At 31.1% G+C, this 27085-nt stretch overlaps 1 protein-coding gene across 1 annotated transcript in view; it reads right to left on the reverse strand.

The window, feature by feature from the left end:
• Positions 1–1611: 1611 nt before the first annotated feature.
• The window catches only part of LOC143064919 (allatostatin-A receptor-like), a 53982-nt gene continuing 28508 nt past the window's right edge, over positions 1612–27085 (reverse strand). Inside the window, exons 3-7 of the mRNA XM_076238173.1 lie at positions 8808–8929; positions 8454–8577; positions 7052–7260; positions 5727–5838; positions 1612–2622 (exon numbers count right to left, since the gene is read on the reverse strand). Of these exons, the coding sequence (XP_076094288.1) occupies positions 2200–2622; positions 5727–5838; positions 7052–7260; positions 8454–8577; positions 8808–8929 (990 nt within the window). The 3' untranslated portion in view covers positions 1612–2199. The remainder of the gene's footprint in view (positions 2623–5726; positions 5839–7051; positions 7261–8453; positions 8578–8807; positions 8930–27085) is intronic.

Below are 27085 nucleotides of genomic sequence, written 5' to 3' on the forward strand. Positions count from 1 at the left end.
GAGAAAAAAGTAGAATCACTAAAACACTGAATTCAGAGGAAAATTCAAAACAGAAAGTGCCTAATCAAATGGCAAAATTAAATGATAAAACACATCAATTGAATGGACAACAACTGTAATATTCTTGACTTGGTACAGACAAAGGGTTCCTTACGTAACGTTTTTTCACGTTATTTAAGAAATGTGTTATACATGTAATTATGGCGACTTATATTTGTTCTACTTGTGGTATGAACAATCTCTTCTTTCCTTCTATGACAACACCGTATGCAATTTTTCACCAAATATTTTATCAGATGAAGCAAGAATTGTTTATCCTTTAGAAGAAATTGAGTAAGCCCCTATTTTTTAAAAGGGGATTAGTGTTACTAAATTTTATTTTTTCTATGGAGTACTTTGTTGATTTTGTATGACGTTGATTTTATCGGTTTTCTTTTTGACTATATTGTTGTCGGTTTGATTTTCATAAATTTCGAGATAAGTTTATCTATATATATGTGCTAGCCAAAAATTTAATATTGCAAAGCCTTTGGTGTACACAAAATTTTAACTTTTCGGTCCTTTAGTTTATCCCATAGAGATCGATACTGCTATATAGCGTATGTTAATCTATCCGTGCACTCGTGATCACATTGTCTAAAATTACTCATAGAGAAAAAAATCGAATATATTGTGACAATGGTATTAAATTTTATTATTATTGTTGCACTTTCTTTTTTAATGAACGCTTATCGCAAAGCTTTAACATTCAGTATTAGGCGAGATTGTGTCCACATTTTTATGAAGTTATATTTCTGAACAAGTTACAAGAATCAGCACAAGGATTTAATAGCCATGGTCTCATTTTATACGCTTTGCTTGTTTTTCCCGGATTTCCACTTAATGATATTCTTTGACGGGTTTGTTTATTATATACTTAGTGCCACGCTTAAAATAAGTGAGGGATAGGGACAGCAGTTGCCTGTTTAAATTGTATTGGCAGCATATGTCCAGTTCAAGCATTTTATCTTTTACAAATATCTTAAAGAATGAGTATACATGATAATTTTTTTTTTCGTAATACATTGTATTTTATGTCATAAACCGTCAGAATTTTTGTTGTTGATGTTATTCAGGAAATATTTATTTCCCTATGGCATATGGTTTATCGTTTTAGTCAAACGTTTGAATAAATCATCACTGAAAAGACTTTTCAAAATGCGCATTGGATGCAGAACAGTTGTGATAATTAACTGTTTTATTGTATTTAAAGTATGAAAAATCACATCTCAGTCAACAGATCCGACAAATACCCGATAAAAGTGCCTTGATAAATACTATTTCAATTTTACCAATCTCAACTCAAAGAGCTTCGTTATTTTAGAAATTTATGCATAGAAAAATGTTTTTTGCCGATTGTTATGCTGATGTATAATAATCAAAGATCCCAATTCATATTCATTTTCATATCCTAATGAAATCGAGGGAGTATTGACTGTGCTTTTTTTTTATCGTTTTGATCGTTCTTTATTCTTTCTGTTTAAATCACAACCAATCGCGAGAATCAATTTTAGGATCAAAAGAAAACATAACACCAGTACAGCTTGAATAATAATATAAACATGTTGTAAAACGTAATTTGTTTTTATTTGTGCTTCGATATGTATAATGATAAAGGAGAAGTTTATAGTAGGTCTTAACAGTTATGGTTAGATCTTGCTTACATTGATTTATTACAACCAAATATATTTTGCCTTAACCAATTTTACCACAAGCATTGCACTTAAATGTCCCAATTTACAATAATTTCCTCGTTTGATCCATACCATTTTCTGTATTTCATCAATGTAAAAGCACTGAAATTATGCATTGTTACCAGAAAATCCACAATTTAGTATGAAGCAAGTATAAGAAAGAATTTTGATAGGGCTTTACAATGTCACAGACCACGTTATACAAACGTAAATCCAGTAATTGCGTTTATAATCTTTTCATTGTATGTATGACAGGGCATTATTCATCCTTCCCTTTATAATCTATAACAATGAATCCATAGAATAAAATGATTGTATATCGTGGCTGAATAGTCCGAAGAACAAATAGTAGGCAGCAGTATTGGCTTAGACTATTATACACTGGTCATCTTCATCTTACAAATGAATTGACAGTCGTTGACAAGTAGAACAAGTGATTCAATAAAGTATGTGTCTGTTCTGATGTTCACGATGCAGGATTTGATTGATAAGCTCTATTAACTGACAGACTAGATAAGGTTGTAGTGTCCCGAGATATTGTGGCATTCTCTCTGCAATCTAACTTACCAGATATAAATGAGGTCGATCTAGATTGGAATGAATATCGGATAAAGGATCCATTTCTTGTCCGTGCTACTGGTTTTGAACGACAAATTAATAAAAATGTCTGTTTAAAAGCATTTCTGAAGTTTTTTGACATAAAGGCATATAGAAATGGATTTATGCAGCTGTTAAAATATGACATAACGTACATAGCTTGACGTGGACGTTTAAGGTCTCCAACGTTCAAATTGTCGATAAGTTTGAATGATACGAGTAAATTGTTCGTCATAATTGGACCCCAACACAATATAAACAATACTACTACTGCAATTAACATCTTCATCACCTAAAAACAGAAAAAAAAATATGAGAATAAATAGGTATCGCTTTGCAAATAAATAAAGGTTAACGAAACAGCAACTTAAAAAGGTCTGGTTCCTGGTGAATATAATAAATATTAAGCAAAATTATTGAACTAATGAATGCATATTTACTAAACCAAGTCCAATGTGATCTTGGTTTTGTTTTTACATTCAATCCGAATACATAATGACTGTAATGAGCAATCGATAACAATAGTTTACTTGGTGACTTTGGCTGCTTATCACCTTTCGGGTTTAGGTGTCCAAGTTTACCGATTTTGATCATTGATAACTTTCAAAAGATATTTCTGGAACACTTGGTTAGTAAGTGAGACGATAGGCAATGTTGTTGTTTTTTTGTATTTTCAATTCACGCATTCCTGATTGTGAATTAAAATTTGTTGTATTATTATTTTTTATCGGGTCAGCATTGGTTAATAATATCTTCCTTTCAAGTTTGCTCTAATGTTTCCTCAATTACGTTTTTTCGCTGTCTGGTTGCAAAACTTTAAACGAGAGGATCGTGGTTTAGGCACAGGATATGGACAAGCTGTCAAGACGGAAAGACAATAACTGAATGAAGATTTGGATATCACAGGATAAACGATTTACTTTCAAAAGGGAAATCTATGTACACCTGTTTTATAGTAAAACTTAGTTATTCAAGTATATGAAGAAAGGTAACAGTAGTAAAAGTATCAAAAGTCATTAATCTATTGAGAGAAAACAATCCGGATTGCAATCTTAAACCGAGGGAACACATCAACTATAAGATGAAAACCAAATGAACAACAGGAACAAGGAAGTGCAACAAAAACCAGCGCACACATACATAAAAACGCTACATTTGATAACAACTGCCAAATTCCTGATATAGATGATAAAAACATTTCATCGTATAAAATTTGTTGCATTTAATGAATCATTTTACTTTTAATTTACTTAATTATTCTTTTTGTTATATTTATTTCATGATTTCAATTCCAATTTTCTTATACAACGAATTACTATACTTTGTAGCTTTGAATAAAAAATATCGACACCAATATTAAACGTTGAGCTTAATATAATCATTTGGCTGTCCACAGTTTTCACATTTTACACAGAATGGTACGTTTTTTGGATTCAAAATCATATTCAGATTACCAATAGAATGTAATAAAAAGAAAGAAAACAGTCAAATAGCTAAAGTACCGACACTCAAGGAAAATAAGAAACGGAAGGTCCCAAATCAAATGACAAAATCTACAGCTCATACACATCAAATGAAAGGAAAACAACTGTCATATTCCTTACGTTGAAAACTTGGTATTATAACTAGCTAAACCTCTCACATGTTGTTGTTTGGAGTTCATAATCAGATATGAACTTAAATTTGAATTTATTGAACGAATATATATCAATTTACCTAACATGATAAATACTGATTACTTATAGCAACCAGGAAGACGCCGGAAATAAAATTGTAAGCCTAATATATCATACATTGTACATTAGAGTATCAATATCGACTTGTTTTTGCACTAATTGCAACTAAGTTCATTAAGGTAGTTTCTTTTCTTTCCGGCAATATATATATATATATATAATGACAATCAAGAAAAACGTAAGGGTTCATATATTTTAATGAAATCCGAAAGAGTGTTTTTCTGAAATAGTTAGACTAACAAGGAAGTTTATATGGGTTGAATGTCATTGCAAAATAAGACCAACATCGATGGCGATCAAATCTGCTATTGGGGTATTTAAGTGTTGTTTTCGAAGATTTTTGTATCATTATCATTGTCAAGATTAGTAATATATAGCTGTCTTTTTACGTCTTAAGCTTTCTTTCATTATTATAGTCATCAATCAACAAAGACTATTATATATCTACTTAAGTGAGATGTTGTTTCTTAATTCGCACAACAACATTGTTTTGTGTGATATAAGAGTACAAGTTCATTAAGTGAAATCAAATTATATTCAGTTTAAAGGTCTGATGACGTTTTTGAACTACCAAAAATTCAATATTGAAGCAGTTAACGTACATAGTTGAAGTATTGAAGTACCACTTTTTATTATATTTCATTATAGCAACAAAAGACCAAAAACGTGCCATATTGTCTCTGTTAAAGTAAGCATAATCAAATTGCATCTAAAATTGTGTAAATGCATTATGATATACCGAGTTACGTACGTCACAACAGCTCTATTATGTCGTAAAACAGGTTATCTGGTCGTTTAGATATGGTTTTCTTGAAGATAAATAGGATATAAGTGTGTTCAACACTTTATGAAGTTTACTATTGTGGGGTATCTCAGGCCAATTCTATTGTTCAGTTATTTAAGTCATAAGAAACCTCAAATTAAAAAAAAATAATGCATATGTTTTTTATATCTCAATTGATGGTTTTCATTATAAAACTTATGTACATATACTTTTTTCTGAAGAAGATTCTTTAATTTATTCATATTTAGAAGAAGTTTTCTTTATTTTATTTGCTTCCTTCCAGGAATCAATTCCCCCGACATATTTTCCGTATGCAAAGTGACTTCAGTGTGACCCATCTTGTAAAAATCCGGTGATCGCAATACGCATGGATGTCATTAAAATAAACTATTATCTGAATTTATATGTTAAACACGTGCTCAATTTCCATGCTTTTTTGTTGATTTTTTGTTGATTGTTGACAAACAGGTGACCATCGTTAAACTTCGGCTTCAAAACACGAACTTTAATTACCTGCAATATTTTCACAACAACACTGACCGATTGAAAAAAAAATTGACGAATATACGAAATTTATGCGAAAAAAAAGGAAAAATTCGTGCACAAAAGACTAAGTTTATGATGTTTGTATGCATTACTTCAAGAATTGGAAGAACATTATGTTTCATCGGGCACTCGTGTCTTATGACGTTAAACGTTATGTTATGTTTTGTTTTCTGTTATTTGACTATTTGTTTATTTTTGTTGTAGAGTTGCCTGTTTTTATGATATTTGATCGTGCTTTTAATATTAACTTTTTTTTTGTGTGAACTATTACTTATGTATGTTTAATTTATTTTTTTAATTCTGACAACGTTACCAGATAATCACTATCACCTGTTTTCTTGTAGCATTTTCGTCACTCATTATAGGTTTTGGACATCGTAAACATATGGCATCCCTACTTTTATACGCTGTAAAAGATACCCGTAGTCCTCCGTTAGCAACCCTATAAAACATACTGCATTTGTTAAAAGTGAGAACGTTTGAAACGAAAGCGTAATTCATATATTTTTAAGTGTAAAAATAAATATACAGATTATAAGAACGTATGCAAAAGTGTACTAGTAAGTTTTCTTGACAAACTTTTCATCATAATTGTGACAAAGCAAGGATTAGCTAACTCGCTATGACGGAACCTACATCGATTTTGTTTTTACTATACTCTAAAATAACTAACGTTGTATTTGCTAAAAAGTCATGAACACATATTGCTTTGAATAGTTTTTTTTACTTTACAGAGTCATGTTTTTACACTTAGAATGGTACTTTGTGTCTTTTAATAGTCCACATTTTAATGAATGCTTATATCTAACATAATAAACTTCAGATTGAGATACTATTGAAAGGAAAGGATTTGTTCATATTTTGATCTTTAAATTTTTCTAGATTTTGACACATTGTCGACTTTAAACTAGAATATATGACAAACGCAATGATTTCATCTTCCTATTGTCAACTTCTCATTTCTCAGCATTCGTATGGCGTATACATTTCTCTGTCAATACGCTGTTAACTCGTTAATGCCTCAGGTCTCAGCCATTTGTAGTTCATTCGATTTCCTTTGTTTTTGTTTGTTGCTTAGATGTATCTCTTCTTTATCGATTGATTAAATTCTAATTTGTAAAAATACTGTCGCCTTAATTTAGTCCTTTTTTGTTAAATATTTTATGGCGCTCTGTGTCAATCTGATGACTCGACTGATCTTTGTAGTTTATTATAATGATGTTACACCATTGTGCCAGTTTTGGGTAGGGTTGAGCGCTGGCTTCTATGTTTAACCTCACCACATTATGTAAGTGCTTTTCCCAAGTCAGAAGTATGTAATTCAGTGGTTGCTGATTATTATATTTCTTTTTCGTTTATTGTTTTGTACATAACTAATTTCATTTGAAAACATTATTCTACATTTTTAATATCAGTGCTTTCTACAGCTTATTTTACGGTATGTGGTTTTCTCATTGTTAAAAGCTGTACGGGGACCTATAGTCTCTTACAATTATCTTATCTGATAGATAGTGGTCTCATTGGCAATCATATTATATGATATCCCTTTTTATATTACAAAACTTTGAACAACCAGTCATTAACACATGGTAGTGTTATAAGCTCAGTATATAAAAAGACATTACTATAACCTCGCTCTTTATTTGTATACTCACTTGTTAGTATTATCAGTAGTTGATTTACAATATCGTAATCTCCAAAGTTTAAAAGATATGCTTCCGTAGGCAAAAGTCATTAATACAACAGGTATAACTAAGACTATTAAATACATGTATACACCATAGAGTTTACTGATATTATCATGTTCCCACTCTATTATACACCAATGAGCAGTACGGCGAACACCAGTTACAGTCTTGTGGATCTGAAATAAAGGAATATCAAATACAATGTACATCTAAACTACAATCGTATGAATCTGTGATGCAGTAAAATAAAATGTAAGGTATACCGTAACTATATTCGTATTGATCTAGAATGTAGAAATACATACCAAATACATTGTATCGTAAGGATCTAAAATATAACGATAAGTAAAAAAGTCTTCTGTGTTATAGATAACAGATTTAAATATATATTTAAAGATACCAGAAAATATGTATGAATTTAGTCCAAAATTGCTTCAGTTTTATCTGAGTGGTATGTGTATTTAAACAATATAAAGTGTTTAGTATTACAGAAAGTAAAATCACAAAAATACTGAACTCCGATGAAAATTCAAATGGCAAAATCAAAAGCTCAAACACATTAAACGCTTAAAACATGCTTATGCATTTGAGATATCTAAAAACAGACAACTTATTTATCATCTACGCATTCAAATTCATCCAAAGATTACAATGATTAAAAGAATATTCAAACAGACAACGGCGCTATAACAAACTGTTGTAGATAATTAATAGGTCATACAAATCAAACACTTTTGATTTTGACATCTGAACCATTTATGCTTATACTGCTACAAGATTGAAGCGTTGTGACTGTTGTTTGTTATTTTTTGTTATGTTTTATTTTTTGTTAGTTGTATTTGTAAATTCAATATATAGGTCGGCGTAATATTTTTATCAAGTTCCAGTTATCCAGTAAGAGCGGGACTGTTTGAAGAAATGACGTGAACAATAAAATGATGTATGTTTAAATGGAATGATTTTTCCCTTTAGAAATAATTTGGTAAGAAAAGATGACAAACAATAAAAGACAATCTGATAAACACATATCCCTATTTTATATCGAATCCGCTTTTATTGTGTTATTTGATGAATAGTCGTTGATGCATGTCCCGTGTCTCCACTTATTCATTTTACAGAATGACGTATATAGAAGAAGAAGACAAAGCACTACTGCAAATACAGTGGTCTCTTGATGCAGATATTTTAATAAGTGTATTAAATTCGTTTTGTACAACCCTCTTGGTTCTTACTTCTTACTTCCAAAAATAATGCCATACAAATTGAGTGTTTTTTTTTTTTTTTATTATTTGTTTTCATTTTTAATTTTTGTTGAAGCGATTCCTGACACATGTAAGTTTGCTCAATAAGGTCTTCAATTTTCAATTACCTGACCAACAATCGTTGGAGCTGCCAATATAAAGCTAGATAACCAAATACACAATACTGTCTTTTTAGCTAACGTTAGAGTACATCTGTATTTAGCTTTCAATGGGTGGATTATGGCATAATATCTGTAAAATAGAAAACATTTTCATACATAGAAATGGATGATAGATAGGTTGGAAACAATGTATGCGCATCTTTATCTTTTTCAGAGTAAATACTATAAATTAAGTGAAAGATAGATATATGAGATAGTATTGGCCACTTATTCCGTTTGTAAATTGTTTACGTTTGCTTGTTTTAATCAAAGCTAACTGGACTGAAATTTCACAGAGAAATCAGGAAAATAAATACACACCTTTCTAAACTAAGACCTGTCAGGTTCATAACAGAACACAATACTGACACATTCTGTAAGTAGTTGACAAGCTTGCATAACACTTCACCCAACTTCCATGTATATGAGAAAAAAGCTATTCCCTGAAATAGAATAGGTCACTACAGAAAAACATAAATAAGTGTTGAATAGTTTATAGATACCGGATACAATATCAAATGCTTATTATTATCACATACGATTGACTTGGCTTTAAACTGCAAGACAAATTAGAACAACCAAATAAATTGAGAAAGAACACACAAGGAACTTTGCAGTGATTTCAACATTCATAAAAAATATCGATACCTTTTCTACAGGTTTTATTTTGTTTCTAAAGTAAGAGAAAATATAATCAATATGTTTATTTGGAAAAAAAGGTGTTAATTCCTTTACTTCTAAACTGTCTTTGGAACAGTTCTTCACTGTGTTTTTGATTTTAACAATGTTTATGTTTTTACAAAATCACTAAAACTTAGTCCGTGTTTGATAATTGTAGGAAATGAGAATTTCAAAGGTAGTACATCAAACTTCATGCTTATTTTGTAGATACTGTTATATTAAACTGATATAAATAAACAGTTTATTGCAAAACAAAACATTGTGAATTGTTTTATAAAGACTTAAAACAATGTCTTTAATGCAAAACCCATGTTGTACTAAGGTTAGTTTCAGAATAGAAGATCTTATGATCATTAAAAACATGTGATAGCAATTATTCCATATGAGGAATTCGATTAAAAGCGATTTAATTAAGAGTTGTTATATGATGTTATTTTATTTCGACATGGTAATTGGTGAAAACAGATATTGATACGCAACACTTGATATGACGCATGTTACCTCGAGCGAATTAGGTTATAAACAAGATTGTGTAATCTTTGAATTACAGAAAGATGAGTATCATATTGAACTCTGGTGGTTTATAGCACAATAAAGTATGTATAATTGCTGTAATGAATTGGTCATACACGCTGGTCATTGTTTTAATCGTAATAGCCCACAAGATAATAGTCCATAAGAAGACATGGCATCCATCCAGGTGATATTCGGACTCTTAGTCGAATATTCCTTGTTGTACACTTAAAAGTTATATGTTTAGCGGAGAAACATCGACTACATTTACCAACTGTATGCATATCCAATACCGGGTTTAATACATTCTTGAAACCATCAGATGATATATCACCAGCACTATGAGAACATTAAACACTGCGATATCCTGCAATGATCTGCCATGTTAACGCAAAACAAAAATGTTAGATGTTGTGATGTTTACAAGTACGGATACACATTTCGTCTACGTTTTATATTTGGTACCTAAATGGGACATTCAGATGAAAAAACAAGAACCAAAACAGACATTTGTTTAACAATTTTTGCGAATTTGAAAAATTGATGAAATTTGAACAATTGTTAAATACTGTTACATATCTCACAAGCTTTTATTGTGGAAGCTGTTGTACAACGTTAATTTTTTATCAGAACAGATTTTCAACTGAATTAATCCGTTTGCAACGTTTAATGTTCAGTTGTTGTATTTACTTGCGATCCTACTTTCATTTATGTATGTCTGTTAGTTGATAGAGTGAAATTAATTGTATATTATATATGTCTTTACTTTATCGAATTATTGAACTTTCCTTTAAATAATAAGTTTGTATTCTCAACAAACAAAATCAAATGTATTTATCTATATCAGATGTCTATGACGATTGTGAAATAAAGTGTTCAAGAAAAACAAAACATTGGCATGAAGATAATTATAAGATATAAAAAAATAAGTATAAAACTTCTACTTGTGTATATTTTGAACAGATCCGCCGAGTATGCACATTGCAATCGTATATATTCTTATTTCATTTTCAAAAACCAATCATCTCAGGTAAAACGTAATAATGTGTTTTATTCATAAATATTTTTGTCGGTCACCTTCTAGTATTACCAAAAAGTTAAGTTGTAGATTGATGAGAGTGTAGGATCCTAGATAACTGCCATGACAACTCTTCCCGCTCCCGGATGATCATTAATTTTCACAATATCTTATATCCAAAACCACTTATGTAATGCGTAATCTAAAGCATATTGCATTATGGTCTCTAAAATAGATTCATTTTGTTAAATTCGGGGTTTTTTTCCATTGAATGCACTAGATACATCATTTTAATGGTAGTTTAGCTTTTGTCGGTCAAGTAAAGAATCATTAATATAAGTTTTGTGAAAATACATCAATAGAACATTTAGATACAATAATTAGTTTATCTTTATTCGGTCAAAAGAGTAATAACCATAGGATGTGTTGCATTTGAATGATTTTTCTTCTCTAAATTATTACATCTTCCATGTGTAATCAACAATAAAACGAAACTGGCTGGATTTTTTTAATCTAAAATTAAGAATCTCTTAACACGAAACAATTATATAATTCTAATGTCCAATACTGTAATTGACTTTCATTAAAGGACTTGCAGCACGAAGCACATATGATAGAAGACAATTTACTTTTACGTTTGATGAACAAGGAGACGTAACACTGTATGAGTGTCTTGATTATTTGATTTATTTAATTTAAAATCTAAAGATAGCAAATGTAAGGGTGGTAATACATTTTAAAAAATAACTTTGTTACGGTTTAGATCTTACGTTTTCATATTCCTAATTTTATGCGTATTAACAGTATAAGATATTGTAAAAGAGAAATTATTTACTAAATCGATACTTTATTCGCTATGCGAAACCACTATCAATCGCTTATGTATACTAATACGATGGTAAACTCCAATAACTTCATTGCATGCAGACGAAATGCGCGTCTTGCGTAAATACAAAAATTAATCCTGGTATCTATGATGAGTTTATTTATTTAACTATATTCAGGTTTTATCCGAAAGAATATAGAAACAATCACTAGTATACAAGGCAAATACGAGACCGTTTATGAATATCGACACTAATGCAAAAAGGACAAATTCACTCAAAATAAAGTCATAATTCAAACTGATTCTAGATAGTTTTATTCCTTTTAATCGATTGTTAATGGTTCATCCAAAATGTAGTTCCCCGCATTTGTTTTAACGTGGAGATGAATCAAAATTAATATTATCGTTTTGGAAACACTTTTGTCTTACTTTTCTAGACAGTATTAAGCAAACGACATTTGATAACTTAATAGTACAGAAAAGGTGATTAATTTTGTGATCTCATATTGGATCTTCCCAGAAGGGTAGATATAAAGAGTAAATCGTGCTGCAGGTGCGATTTCTTAATTTGTGTACAGAAAGTTAATGAGAAAGAAAATGACAATTATAGGAAAAATAGAGTTCAAGGACACCAACAGTATAACACAGATACTGGATAAATCAATCACCGGCGTTCACCCAACAAATGCCATCATCGCAACTGACTACAAGTAGCTTTGGAGAAAGTAGTCGGTTAATCGGTTTCAAAGTATATACTCGTACTTCCAAAATAGTTCCAGAAACTGACAAGATTAAAGCAGACGCAACGAATGGCCTTGTGTGACATTGTGTGTGGTAATCCTTATTCCAGTAAACTCTGAAAATCACTTTTGAATCAAATATTGAGAGTCACACTACTGATTGTAAAGAGTTTTTATTTGTCATAAAAATAGTTCAGGACAGCAATGTTTTAAATTTGAACATCAGACTAAAGATTGTGTAAAAGCAAAAATATTCGGTCAAGCAATATATAACTACCGTACTTATAAAGTACCGACTATAAAAAGTCCAAGGTTCACATCACAGCTTATTTAACAGAAACTCATAGAAAATCATGAAACTATGCACAAAACTCTTCCCATCTTTCAATAATGAAATCACTCATTGAAAGATTGGAGAGTTGTGTGCATCTTTTTAAACACATTCCGGGACCTTTAGCCGACTTTGCGGTATGGGCTTTGCTCATTGTTGAAGGCAGTATAGTAAATAGTAAAAATCACAAAAAAAATACTTAACTCCGATGAAAATTCAAAACGCAAAGTCCCTATTCAAATGGCAAAATCAAAGATAAATCACATCAAACGAATGGACCTATAGTTGTTAATTTCTGTGTTATTTTGTCTCTTGTGGAGAGTTGTTTTATTGACAATCATATCAAGGTTTGGCATGCCTTAAAACCAGGTTCAACCCACCACTTTTATTCCCCTTTAAAAGTGTCCTGTACCAAGTCAGGAAGATGGTCATTGTTATATATTGTTCGTTTCTCTTTGTGTTGCATTTTAACGTTGAGTCGTTTGTGTTTTCTCTTATTTTTGAGATATTGAGATAAGACGTGGCACGGTACTTGTCTATCCCAAATTCATGTATTTGGTTTTCATGTTACATTTGTTATTCTCGTGGTGTTTTGTCTGATGATTGGTCTGTTTCTGTGTGTGTTGCGTTTCGATGTTGTGTCGTTGTTCTCCTCTTATATTTAATGCGTTTCGCTCGGTTTTGGTTTGTTACCCCGATTTTGTTTTTTGTCCATGGATTTATGAGTTTTGAACAGCGGTATACTACTGTTGCCTTTATATAGCACTTCTTTATTTTTATATTGTATTACACAGTGGTGAGGTGTGACGGTGAACACAAATAAACCCGATAATTCAATTGAACATATTTACAAAAGAAGCCACTCTAAATAAGAGCTGGAAAAAATGTACTCCAAAACATATAAATGAACCAAAATAAAATAACAAATAACAGCACACAAGGCTTAAAATGGGCAACAAAATTTACGAGAAAAACATAACATGTATCATGCAAATAACTAGTTTAGAATAAATTTGTGTATTTCCGATGCAAAGAACCCAAGAGTGAATCAACATCAAACTACAAAAAAAATAACCCAACAACAATATCGTAACTTTATCACTTCTAAATAAGTCTGTTTAAAGGTCTGGTTAGCTTTTGAGTTAAATGGCGACATTGTTGTGCATTGTATAGAAAATTACCATAAAAGGTTTGATGTGAAATACATAAACGTGTAAGATGTATGTACCTTGATTTATAGTTTTATTATTATAAAGAAGTTCAACATGATTTTTATTTAAATACACGTAAAATGACCAAAATAAGCTGAAAAAATAATCTAAATTTTTCACAATTCATTTGTGCATGTACTTTGTATTTGAAATACAGTGAAACCTGGGTAAACCGAACCCTGATAAAACCGAATTTCAGTTTCAACCGAACAATTTTTAAAGTCCCGAAAAATGTCCCTATCAATTAACGTTAATCTAACCTGACAAAACCGAACCCTGTCAACACCGAATTCCGAACGCTTTTTGAAGGCTAGTTAGTAAATTTGTCTTTAAAAATTACCTGTCAAAATCGATCAATAGCAATCAAAACAAAAAAGCATTTTTAATTATTTGCATGATTTAATTAAACAAACACAGGAAGACATAGTATCCCCGAGGGTATTTGAGGTTAATTAACTGGTGAGTTGTTATTACAAACTAGTTAGCATGTTTGTGTCCATGTCTAAAGTAATTTTTTTGTAAAGAAACGTTAAACTGGTCAGCTACCCCCATGGCCGATAATGACAAGGAAGGAACTTTCAGATCAATTAAATGCACGTTACTCAAATAATTACGACCACAAAATCGCAACTGCTATTTTGTAGCTAAGCTGTTTAATTAAATAATAGTTTTAAAGCTTTTCACTGGATTAAGAAGTCGTGCAACACAAGGTCAATGTCATTCCCGATAGAGGCCCAATATATTTGATACGGATGCTCCCAAAGACTTCCGTTAGCTATTCAGCAACGATAAAGTCCGAGAATAAACTGGACCCCTGCTTTTGTTTCACTCTTATCGTGTGCCGAAGTATTTATCAGCAGGTGACCAGTTTAGTCCGAGAACTCGTGTGTACAATGACGTTCCGGATTCAACTACGGAATCGTCATTTGACAGCGACTGCGAACCTGAATTAGTCAGTGAATTATAGATGAGAAAATAATTATCAAAAGCAAAATCTCTCTATGTCGGACATCTCACAACGACGAGCGTGATTGACGGAGTGGCGTTTGATTTTTTTAATAAAAATGAAGCAAAACGTTGATTATCAGTTCTTATATTTTTTACATTTACATCTAAATCAACACAAAAATAAATTGTCGTCTATTGTGTCACCTATAATCCCTTGTCAGTAAGTGCCAAAATTAATTTGGTGTCGACTTCCGTTTACCTCTATAATCCGAACACCTGTGAAAACCGAACAAAACGCAAAGTCCCGTGGGTGTTCGGTTTGGACAGTTTTCACTGTAATAGTAAAACCTGTTTTAAGAGACCAATTAAGGGTGAACCAAAAAGTGGTCTCTGGAGACAGGTGGTCTTTTAATACAGGTTCAAACCATATGGAATGTCCTACAGCGGAATCTAAAATTGATGGTCTTACGATACAGATTTTTACTTAGTACAGTTGGTCTCTTACGCAGGTTTGACTGTACATGTATATGTCAGTGTATGAATATTCAGTGGTAAACAACGTTTCATGCATATGTGGTATGTGTTAGTAAGGTGAAGGATACCTTTTCCTCTTATAGTTGATGTGTTTCTCTCAGTTTTAGTTCGTAATCCGGATTTTTCTCTCAGTCGATTAATGATTTTCGAACAGCAGTATATAAACTCATCATAGATACCAGGATTAAATTTTGTAATTACGCGTTTCGTCTACAAAAGACTCATCAGTGACGCTCAAAACCAAAAAAGTCAAAAAGGCCAAAATAAAGTACGAAATTGATGAGCATTAAGGACCAAAATTCCAAAAAGTTTGCCCACTAAGGTAATCTATTCCTGAGGTTGAAAAGCCTTAGTATTTCAAAAATTCTAAAGTTTTGTAAACAGTTTCATTTATAAATATGACCATATTAATGATAATTCAGTATACTACTGTTGCCTTTATTTAAAGTATTGGAACAAAATTAAATTCCAAATCGGATAGATATTTTTGGGGGAATAACTTAATTTATGAATATTATATATTGTAGTAAGTGAGAGGATTGCATTTATTATAATGATATATATTGTAATTATAACGGACACATATATTTGATGTTTCTTTTAGTTAAACTCGAGAGAGTTTTTCAAGCACTGATTTTTCGTCCAAAACTTTTTCGGCCGTCATAGAATAACTATTACTGTTTTCTACAAATTGCATACACAGCGATATATGAAGCGAATCTAGAGGCGGGTCATATCCACCTTTTGCTCGAATATTAGGTTTCAGTACTTTTTTTAATCTAAATGTCGGATTCCCTTTTGTCGGTGGATTAATGGGAACAGATCTGTCATTCTATGAATTTGAAAACGCTAGATCCACCACTTGAATATGTTGTTTATTGTTTCCACTTTGAATACGGCTTTAAATGCCAGACAAAAAACAAAAGGCATCTTTAATCGATTCAATTGTTGTTGATAAAATTTAATTGCAACATAAATTCAACAATTTGTAATTTTATAGGAGTAGTTTGGGATCTGTTTTCTCTACAATTTATACCAGTAATTAAACCGTGACTTTCGAAACCAAACAATAAAAGATATTCCTGATAAATTTCAGTTTATGTGGAAACCATAAAAACCTGACACTTATTTAAAATAGTTATTGAAGTAGATGAAGTTGTAATGATTGTTTACTTCCAAGTATGACGTCATAGTGAGAAAAACAGTTAAGATCACGAACGCATCGATGTCCAAAGACAAATATAGATTCTAAGGTAATAAGAATTCAGTCCTAAATTGACAAAAAATAACAAGCTGATAGTCAGTTGTAAAAATATATCAAAACAGACAATGGAAATGAAACCGCAATAGGATAACAGGTTATATCATGTTTTCTTGGTCTTTATATCATGTCAATTGGTGTTGCATTGTTTATTCATTTTCAAGACAATCTTAAAATTCTTGTTACGCTAAGGATTTTTACATGATTTTTCATAAAATTAACGTACAAAAATATATATTACTAAAAACACAAATAGACGAAATTGCATAAGCATCCAGATGCTTTAAATAATTTGATAAATTATTCATTTAAAGAGTAAGTGTGCTAATCGGGAATGTCTTACACCCTTACAGGGAGCCTTTTGCCTTTTGTGCACTTTGTAAATCGGGTTGGTTCCTTTATAGTGTCTTTGGTGCATTTTTATTATTAAATTATTTAATGTCCTTATCGTTTCTATTGGAAACGGACTTGTCTCTCCTTTGTTCACAAAATCAACTGTTTCAATTTCAAACTTTCATAATTGGTCATGTATTAAGGAGATGCTGTTCTTCTACTTTTTATCAAAAGATTTAAAGAGATGTAAAACGACTAAAGTTACAAGTGAAGAATAAACATGGGCATTTCTGGAGCTCATCAGTTCATGCAAATCAATCTCTAGGCAGTATTTTGCTAGATAGTTTGGGGGGTTTTGTCTTATTTTGGCCATGCTATTGTTTGCTTGTTTGATTTAATTTCATTTTTTGAAATGGACGGATCACACAATCAAAAGTTTATAGCGAACTTTTTGCAACAGGGTATATATTTGATGGAAAAATATATAAAAGCGATGGATAAAATTTTGCATAATGTTCTAAATTTTCAGGTTTACATCAACTTTGACAATTGGACATTTCAAATTTTAAGTATGGAACGATTTTACGATATTTTACTTACACTTACGCTTCAATAAATAGAAAGCCGTGCTAAGTCTAATTCAGTGCATTCAACCCAAGGCTTTTCTTGTCCAACTATCTTAATTACCATTTCAATTTTTCTCTTGAAAAATACAAATTGGCACATGATCGACATGTTAACCAATGCAGTTAAGTCATTAACGTTATCGTTTGAACAGCAGATGAAATGAGCATCAATTAGTTCGTCTATTTTCTATGATTTTGTCAAATGAAGATAAAGTATTCATCGAATTTTAAGTTTAGTATCTTACTCCAGACAAAACGGTAAGCAGGTGTCTGGAACAGACCTTATAGTATTAAACTGGTTTTATTTAACTGGTATACCAATGTCTGCAACAATTTAAAAGTATATGTATGCTTTTCTATTTTTTTACGACAGATTTCTGACAAACATACAAAACAGATTGTTTTCCAATTTTTCTTTACGACTCTTGCGAATCAGTATATTGTAATTTTCTTTTATAATTAATACGTTTTCTACGATCTAATTTCTAGAACATTGACAAAAAATTACCAATCAACAAACATTAATTGAAGGGTTCAGTGTTTCATATTTGATTATTTGCATCGGATAAATAACTTGCTTTCACTTTCGATTACGAAGCAATGATTGTCTGTCATAATCTGAAAATGTGAATATTTTAAAACTGCAATACTACAATGTACAGGAGACAAAACGAATTTGCTTTTTATGATGTTCATAGTAACAACTTTATCGAAAAAAAAATAAAAAATAAAAGACCAATTAATCAATCCTTCCCATTTACAGTGATTCGAAATGTCGAGACAAATGATTGTTAATAAATGTAGTAACGTTGATCGCGTAAGTAAAACAATTACAGTGCCAAATCGTACCCGTTAAGTTCAAAAACAATATTAAATGCAATAGGGAAACGAAACCGATTAGTCAGCGTGCTTAAAACAAAATTATCTTCCAAAACACTTGCGACCAAATTTTCGGTACAAAATACCTAGCACTGATCGTGCAGAGAAAGTGAGAATAATTTAGATCATGGATTGATAATGTAAAAAAAGTAAGTAAAACAAGCTTGAAAGTCAGGGTACTATTGTATTTTCGTTTGTTGGTGTGTTTAACGATATGAACAGTGCAACTCGATATCTAGGTCACGTCTTTATTTATGAACACGAAGCTCGAGATGCATTGTAACTTTAGAACATTAATAAAAAAGTCACAAGAATTACATCAACATTATAATATTTGGAAAGGGGTTAAGTGTTGTTTTTTGTTTGTTGTGTTGGGATGTATAAGTACTCGTCCACGTTCACTCTGTGTTTTTATTAGATGTATATAAGCCATTATCAACTGATTTGTATAGTTTGTTCTTATGTTGTATTTTTATACAATTTGTCCAGGTTAGGGGCAAACTGGTGCCTTCTAACAAGTTTAACCTTGCAACATTATCTATGTGCCGGTCTGAAGTTAGGAGCATGTAATTCAGTGCTTAACGTTTATTGATGTAAACCATATTAGTTTTTCGTTCATTATTTTGTTCATATTTTATACCGTTTATTTTCTAGTTTAAATTGTGTTTCATCTTTAGAATTTCTAGGTCTTTTATATCTGACTATGCGGTATGGGCGCTGTGCATTGTTGAAGACCATACGGTGACCCTCTAGTTGTTAGTTTCTGTGTCATTTGGTCTCTTGTGGAGAGTTGACTCATTCTAAAACCAGTCTCCATCTTTTATGTATCTGATTTCTCCTTTCGTAACATACATTCATTTAAATAACGTTGAAATGTCATGTTATTCGAACAGTTAAAGAAAAGAAATTTAATAAATAAAAGAAATTACGACTTCAATATGATGTAAGCTGTGCTAAAATTATTCACAACGGTCTTTTAATTGAATAACACATTATCGTGACTGTTCACCAAAAATCGTCCTTAATGTCTCGGTAGATCATTGACTTATTTTAGACATAGAATCAAATGTCATAGCCGGTATAATCAAAATATAGAGTCCCTAAAGACTCGTATCTTAAGCTCAGAAACAAATCCAGTAAGATAATGTTCCATCAGCTTTTACTAACAAATCACACTTGATTTTGCGACATCAGCATATATTTATAAATATAACTACATATTGTTAATAGCACCAGACAAATATTTTACAACAGATAACAAATTATATAAAAAAATATTTCTTTCTTTAGAAATCAATTTAACTTTTACAATAAAAGGAAAGGCTTTGAGTGTCATGATTTCCATTTCGCGTATTGCTATTATTTATGACCGAAATTATGTGTATCTTTTTGCAATTCCCGACATGAAATTAAATTTTATAAGGTTAACATATTCTTTAATGTAAACGATGGTTAGTTCACTAATAAAACTTATATACTTTATAATTTATTTCCAATACATTGATATATTTCAAGTCATTCCTTAAAAAACAAGAAACGTGTCATTTTAGTGGTATCAAAAGGCAAATCACACTTTTTTTCAGTTTGCCGAGATGGACGATTGTTCCCTTATTATATAGAACAGCGATAAACTACTGTTTCTTTTATTAATCATGGCGAACAACCACACCGTACAACAGACCTGTATCTTTGTTTCAAACTCAATCGTTCCGATTGTAACCAATTATACCCCACCTTTGTCACATATCACATGGTAGTTGATTTTACTTTTTATATATATTTTTTCCTTTCTTGAAACCAATCTAGTATCTTAAGATTAACATAAAAGACATAAAAGGGGTTGTAAATCAATCTCAAAAGCATGATAAACGAAAGGCATTGGTTTAATACAGAATTTCAATCATTACTTATTATAAAAAAGAAAATGTGGTATGATTGCCAATGAGACAACTCTCCACAAGAGACTAAAATGACACAGAAATTATCATCTATAGGTCACCGTCGGCCTTTAACAATGACCAAAGCCCATACCGCAAAGTCAGTTAGAAAATGCCACGAAAGGACAATGTAAAACAATTCAAACGGGAAAACTAACTGCCTTATTTATATAAAAAAAAAAACGAAAACAACTCATGTAAAATACTGCACTTCAAAAGTGCAATACTATTACGTAAGTTTTCAGTATGATGTTGTATAATCCTGCATCTCCTATTATGTAATTTGGTCATGTGTAAAAGTCCACTGATATTATCAAAGACTTTTCAGAACGTTTCTTATTAATTTCTTTTCTTCTGTTGAATAATCAAATTGAAAGCTTTGTAAAAGTGAATGTTTGTCCTACAGGTTGAAATAGTGTATATTGTTTTGTAACTCGTAAATAAATTATTTTATCGCTTCAATCATTTACTTTCAGAATCAAATGTCGTGAAATGTCAAATTAACATGAAAAACATATAAATGCACCGTATGTGCACTAAAATAAGGCAATTGATAATTTCTCAATTTATAATCCTGAAAAGCTTGTTGCGATTATATCTGGAAAGCAACTGACACTGCATGATTATTGCTGTAGCACCGTGTATAATATAGGGCAACTACTTATTTTTATATGTCCTTTCATAATGTGTCGCTTAATTCAATAAACTATATGCAATATTTTGTGATCGAAATATCTTATCTGCGTTTTTTTTTTTTTTGGTTTTGTTGGAACTACTTAAAACACTAATAAAAAGGAAATCCTGATCAAATTCGGTCACTTGCATAAGAAAATTCTACTATTTCAACATTTTGTTTTATGCATTATTATAATTATTATTTTTTTTTATGTAAATGTTAAGTTGGTTAATTTTGTTATAGTCTATTTGTTATACAGTGATCTGAAAAGATCTTAAAAAGATTTAACAATATTATATAAATAACACATAGCTGAGAGGGTGATAGAGAAGATTGTTACCCCGAGAAAACATTGTTCACCGCGGCGAAGCCAATGTTGACAATGTGTTTTCGAGGGGAACCAATCTGCTCTATTAGCCTCTCAGCTATGTGTTATTTACTTTATTAAACTGAATGTTCTATCATCATTGTCTTTTACAGATGAATTAAATTTAAAAGCATTTTCTATGACGTCACGTACAAAACAACGTTACAGGTATTAGAAAAATCAACAAATGTTTCATTTTTTATTTTGACAGCAAAATGATAGAATCTGAGCCAAAACGAAAACTTTGGCATTGTCTTTAATAACTAGATGTAAATGTAATTCCTTGTCCTTTAAATTAAGACTTTTGATTGGTCTAGACGAGAGGGTAACATTTAAAAAATTTGTCGCCCGCTCAGCCATGTGATAGAGTAAATTAACACCCTCGCATTAGCCAATCAAAATATGGCATTTTAACGTGAAGTATAATAATTAATAATGTTATTTTAGTAAGACACTGAACTTTCTGGATTTTGTCACTTGCAATCAATTAAGATCTATTTATCTTATTCACCTTTACCCATCAATATTATACAATCTTGTCTGCAAAGCCCCTGAACAATACTGAATTGACTGCAAGTGAATTGTCTGAACAGTAGTGAAACTACCGCAATTGATTAGTATAAAAGTTGACTGAAAGACTGAATATGAATAAATAATTTATTATTCAGACTTTTCAGATGATGCTCAGACCAAAATGACCGTGTAAGACCAAAATTAATTTACCATGAAACAAAAGTGACAAACCTACACAACTTTATCACCAATAGCAATAATATACATCAGACACTCCAATATAAAATTTACATAAAACATATTTCAATCCAAAATTGCCATCATTGATACTTTCAGCACTTTTACAGAGAAAATGATAGTTTCGGACTTTTACTCTTAAAATACTGACACTTTCTGCAACAAACCCCTCAAATGCTACAAATCGGCTCATTAAGATTGATTGTAGCATCTCTTGAAGTCAAGCTCCAAGATTCAAAAGTATGTATTCCAACACCAAATAAAAAAAACCCGAGCAAGTCAACAATAAACTTCTCGAAAAGATGTGGCTATAAACACTAGAATATTGAGAAAGTGAGTTGTCGGAAAGCGGAGTATATCACAATGAGCAATGTCGTTAGATTACAAAAATAACGTGAAATTGAAATTGACTGTGTGTGTATTGAAAGTCTTCTAACGTATCACCATATGTGGTGAATAGCTTCAACGTCATCCAAAAAAAATGAAAATCATTTGCAAAACAATCATCTTTAACAAACTCCTGTGCTTTTGTCTAAACATCAAAATAGCCCGAGTAATCCGGCACGGACGTCAGTGTTCAAACAAAACATTGCTTTTGGAATGTGGCTCTAGTGTGGTGACATACGCTGTTATACTTCACACACATTGCATCTATTTTTGCAATTCACATCACCCAACAAAGAAACTATAAAATATTGTGTAATGTGTCCTGTATAATTTGTGAGTATTAGTGCCAATTTCACAAGTGCCTCATTTGAGCATAGCATGAATGTTACAAAGAAGTCATATCTCCGAGTTGATCAACATGTTAGACTGGCGGACAAAAATTTCAATAACTTCAATCGAATGAAAGTTCGTTTGATTGAATAGAACAATAACTGGATTGATATTGAGTACGGAAACGGTAAAAATTCAGATAAATAGAATATGTTTTATTAACTAGATTGAATTATCAAAAGAAAAAGCTGTGACTTTTCAAGATACATTCATCACTCTCCATTGGTTCGTGTATGTATATGTTTTTAGATGTATAGATAGAAGGTGGATGTATACTGTAATATACAATAGCAAGGCCAATGCTAAACCCAATAATGTCCTTTATAATATCAATCTGACTACATATATTAACAAGAAAGAAAACCAAATACATTTTTACTTCGGATAGTGCACGTATTCCATTTTAAAATCGCTAGTATTCAATAGTTTTCAACATTTAACATTTTAGAATGATATTATATGAATACGAGTACTTATGAACTATTATACTGAGCAGAGGACGATTTTTGTTCAAAAAGTGTTGTTTTATTGTGGAAAACAAGATTGACACGATTAACAGGTGACACCTTTGCATGTTCAAACGATATTATTTCATCTTATTCGAACATATTTCTTACCGGGTTCAAACAAAAATGTTTATACTTATACATGATACATAATAAAACGTTGAATAATTTTTGTCTTGAAGGTGTAATAACCTAATCCTTAACGGACTCTGCCTCAATTACTCATTACTTGCTTTTTTATTTATTTTTTTTTTCAATATAAGGGAATTGACCATTTATTGGTGAAGATGGCTAAATATACCCTTCCTATACCAGTTCTTTTAGTAGTCCACTTATGTTCATTTAGCGCTGGCAAATACAATAACCATAACTTAACAAAGAAGATTCCTTATTTTTGTTCAATTAAAGAAGCTTCCGACAGGAAACCAAGCATCTTGTCATTATGAATGGAGACAATTGAAAAGGGAATCTTATCCGGTAACAAATCAATTTCTGGCTGAATGGATGACATTTTCGCTAACATGTTTGTTTCTTTTTGTTCTATCGTAATTGGTTTTGACATATATAATGACCCGGGATAATTGGGTGTATAAAAGATTGATATCTTGATTGGAAATGTAAAGTTTTTTTGTGGGTTAGTGGTTTGGATTTTGGATTTCAATCTATCTTCTGATGCAAATACCTTTATACATAAGAGAAGCATAACTTTCATGAAGTGTTCAAGGTCCAAAAAGGTGGACTTTGAAATCAAAAATTAACTGTGAAATTAGCACAATAATACGTAAATTACCAGATGAAATTCTAAATGCGGCAACACATTTACGCACAATTTCTGTGCTGACATAGTTTTCTTTCATTTTTGTGTGTTAGCATATGATTTGTTAGCAGTTAAAGGAACTTTGATATTACCGGAAGTGAATTTCTAAACTGTACGAAAGCCGAGAAGGCTCACCTATAATTCAGAATTCAACATTCGGAATTCAGCATTCAGAATTCAGAACTCGAAATTCAGAATTCGGAAATATTTGTTTTATAATGTTATAAACTTAGTTCTTATTGTAATAATCACTATTTGTTTTCATTGTGATATGAAAATTTAATACCTGTCTTTATGTCATCTACTCCTTATATTATATATAAAGAAATTCTATTTATTTGTCCACGGTATAATCTATATAGGAATGTTTGCTTTCATTTCATCTTTGTGTGTTTCCTGGTTTGAAATCAACCCCTGCAATCCTATGGTTTTAACTTCCACCCTTACCACCATCCCAACATACACCACTACGCTGTTTATATCCCTTGTCTTTATTTACTCTCTAAAAACATGCATGTTCATCAAACCCCGAAAATATCTTATTTCGAACAAAAAGCGAAAATACGATTAGCGTTAAATTAAATATAGAATTACATAAAACTTAGGTAGTAAAAGCTTTTTCCTGATCGAAAGATGATTTCTCTGGCAAAACTTTTTAAAAAAGTATTCTTAATTATCCGTATTTTGACATGTAGATACGGACCGCCATATAGTTTATATCTACATATTTGGAAGGGATTATTTAAGGGGCACGGCGACAAACAGGTGACGCGGATTCTAGCACTTTTTTAGATTTGGGTTTGCTCTCTCCCAACACTATATTACATGCCTATGAGTCTAACTACAATCCCTTTTTTGTCATTTGCCCTTGTATAAACGCATGTTTGTAAAGAGAATTTACTAGTTCCGTGAAACGTTTTCTCGGAAAGATGTTTGATTATGAAAAAAGTTCAAAGATATATTATATCCTAGTATATTTATTTGCAATCCCCTTTCCACTGACGCGATAAGAACATGTACATATCTTGCTGAGAAAGGCGATATCAATTTCCCACGATTTTTAGTGTGGTGAAAGCAAACTTACACAATACTGAGTACATACAAAAACGCAACACAACAAGTGTGAAACTTTTATTACATTTACTTCATTATCTACTATAATAAAAGCAACACAAAAATAATAATCTGGGGTATTGCACATGTTTCTTAATTCATTTGGATCGATCATGATAGTTTAACGAGTGAGTGAATTAATTCTGCTTAACGTACAGAAGCAAATAAACTATATGCATATTCCTGATGTGAACATGTGAATAAATGCTGAATAAACTCTGCTTTGTGTTTTTCCGACATGTTGAGCCGGATACCAATTTCAAAGTCTTTTGATTGATCTAGCGGACAAAGGTTCAAACATACGACATTCTGTACTCAGACAAGCATGCAAACAACGAAACCATCTAGTTTGTTTAGTATAATCATGGATTTTTAAATATTACTTCCATGGTATAAATTAATATATTCTTCTCTGAACAAATAATTTTTTATAAAGTCCTGTTATTTACAAAGCTACTGATATATTTCATGGGAGATAATTGTTTCAATCTTTAGACTAAATAATGTTCCATTTGTTGTTGCGTTTTAATTGACACTCACTATACAAACGGAATGCAATGACCGATCATCATAGGCTATCAATTACAGAACTATTAAACTCATTATGTATGTTTATCTTAAGCCAGCAAATTCTCAAGGTTCTAATACTATAATCTGACAAGAAAACAATCTGTGTATTCCTTATCTTTATCTTTATCTTGTATTTAATTTGAAGTCGGTCGCAGTTGAAAGTTAGCTCTTATAATAATGAAAATAACTGTATTTAAAGAATGTAACTCAATTAGCATTCACTTATCTACCTTGAGACCCTCGCAAAAATAATACAGAACACATATTATAGATATTACAGTCTTTGAACATATCATGCTATATATATAAATGATTGTCTGTAGAAAAGGGAAAATAAAAACTTTTAATTTATTGCTCAGACTTGTATAAAAAAATGTCATTTTTTTAGAACTCATAATTGATAATAAATAGTTGATATCTTTTTTAATATAACCATTATTATTTGTTCTAGTACTTTAATTTATGATACTGCAGTTAATGACGAATGTGTAGGGAGGCACTCGCGGGAAATGTTTATTTGTAACAGTTGATTGACATACAGTAACTACGGAAGCCCTGGAGTGCCATGAAAAAAAAATTCAACTTGTGCGCACAAGTTACTATCTTGTGCGTACAAGTTACACGTGATCTTATAGACATGCGCTGTTTTGCTAAAGAGACTACTATATGGAACGCCATAGCTGCCGAATACAAACATATGTTTATATACATGAATCCACATACTTTTCAATAACTGCACATGTTTTTTTCTATGTATACACACACTTTTCATATATATTATCATAGTTTACTTTATATGCACTTACTTCTTATATATTTTTTTTTTGGCAACATTGCTTATTTTTTTTTTTTTTTTTTTTGGCAACATTGCTTATTTTTTTTTAAACATATCATTTTGTCTCTAAATTACGTTTTTTGTGATATTTTTGACCGGAAGTGAAAAAATTCCGACGTAAATACCCAAAGTGCTTCAAAGAATTTATACATTATGTCAAACAATGAATACACAATACTTGTATCGTCTAAACAGCAAAAGTTGACGATCAGTTGTGAGAATTATTTAAGCATATTCAGTTATCAAATGCATGTTCGCCATTTTTATGGTAAAACTGGAAGTGGATAAAATTAAGCTTGCCTCCATATCTAATTTTGTTAAGATTGATACAAAGTAGGTTTCTGCCAAAT

Source organism: Mytilus galloprovincialis, chromosome 1 (genome assembly GCF_965363235.1).
Source record: "Mytilus galloprovincialis chromosome 1, xbMytGall1.hap1.1, whole genome shotgun sequence".
Lineage (NCBI taxonomy): Eukaryota > Metazoa > Mollusca > Bivalvia > Mytilida > Mytilidae > Mytilus > Mytilus galloprovincialis.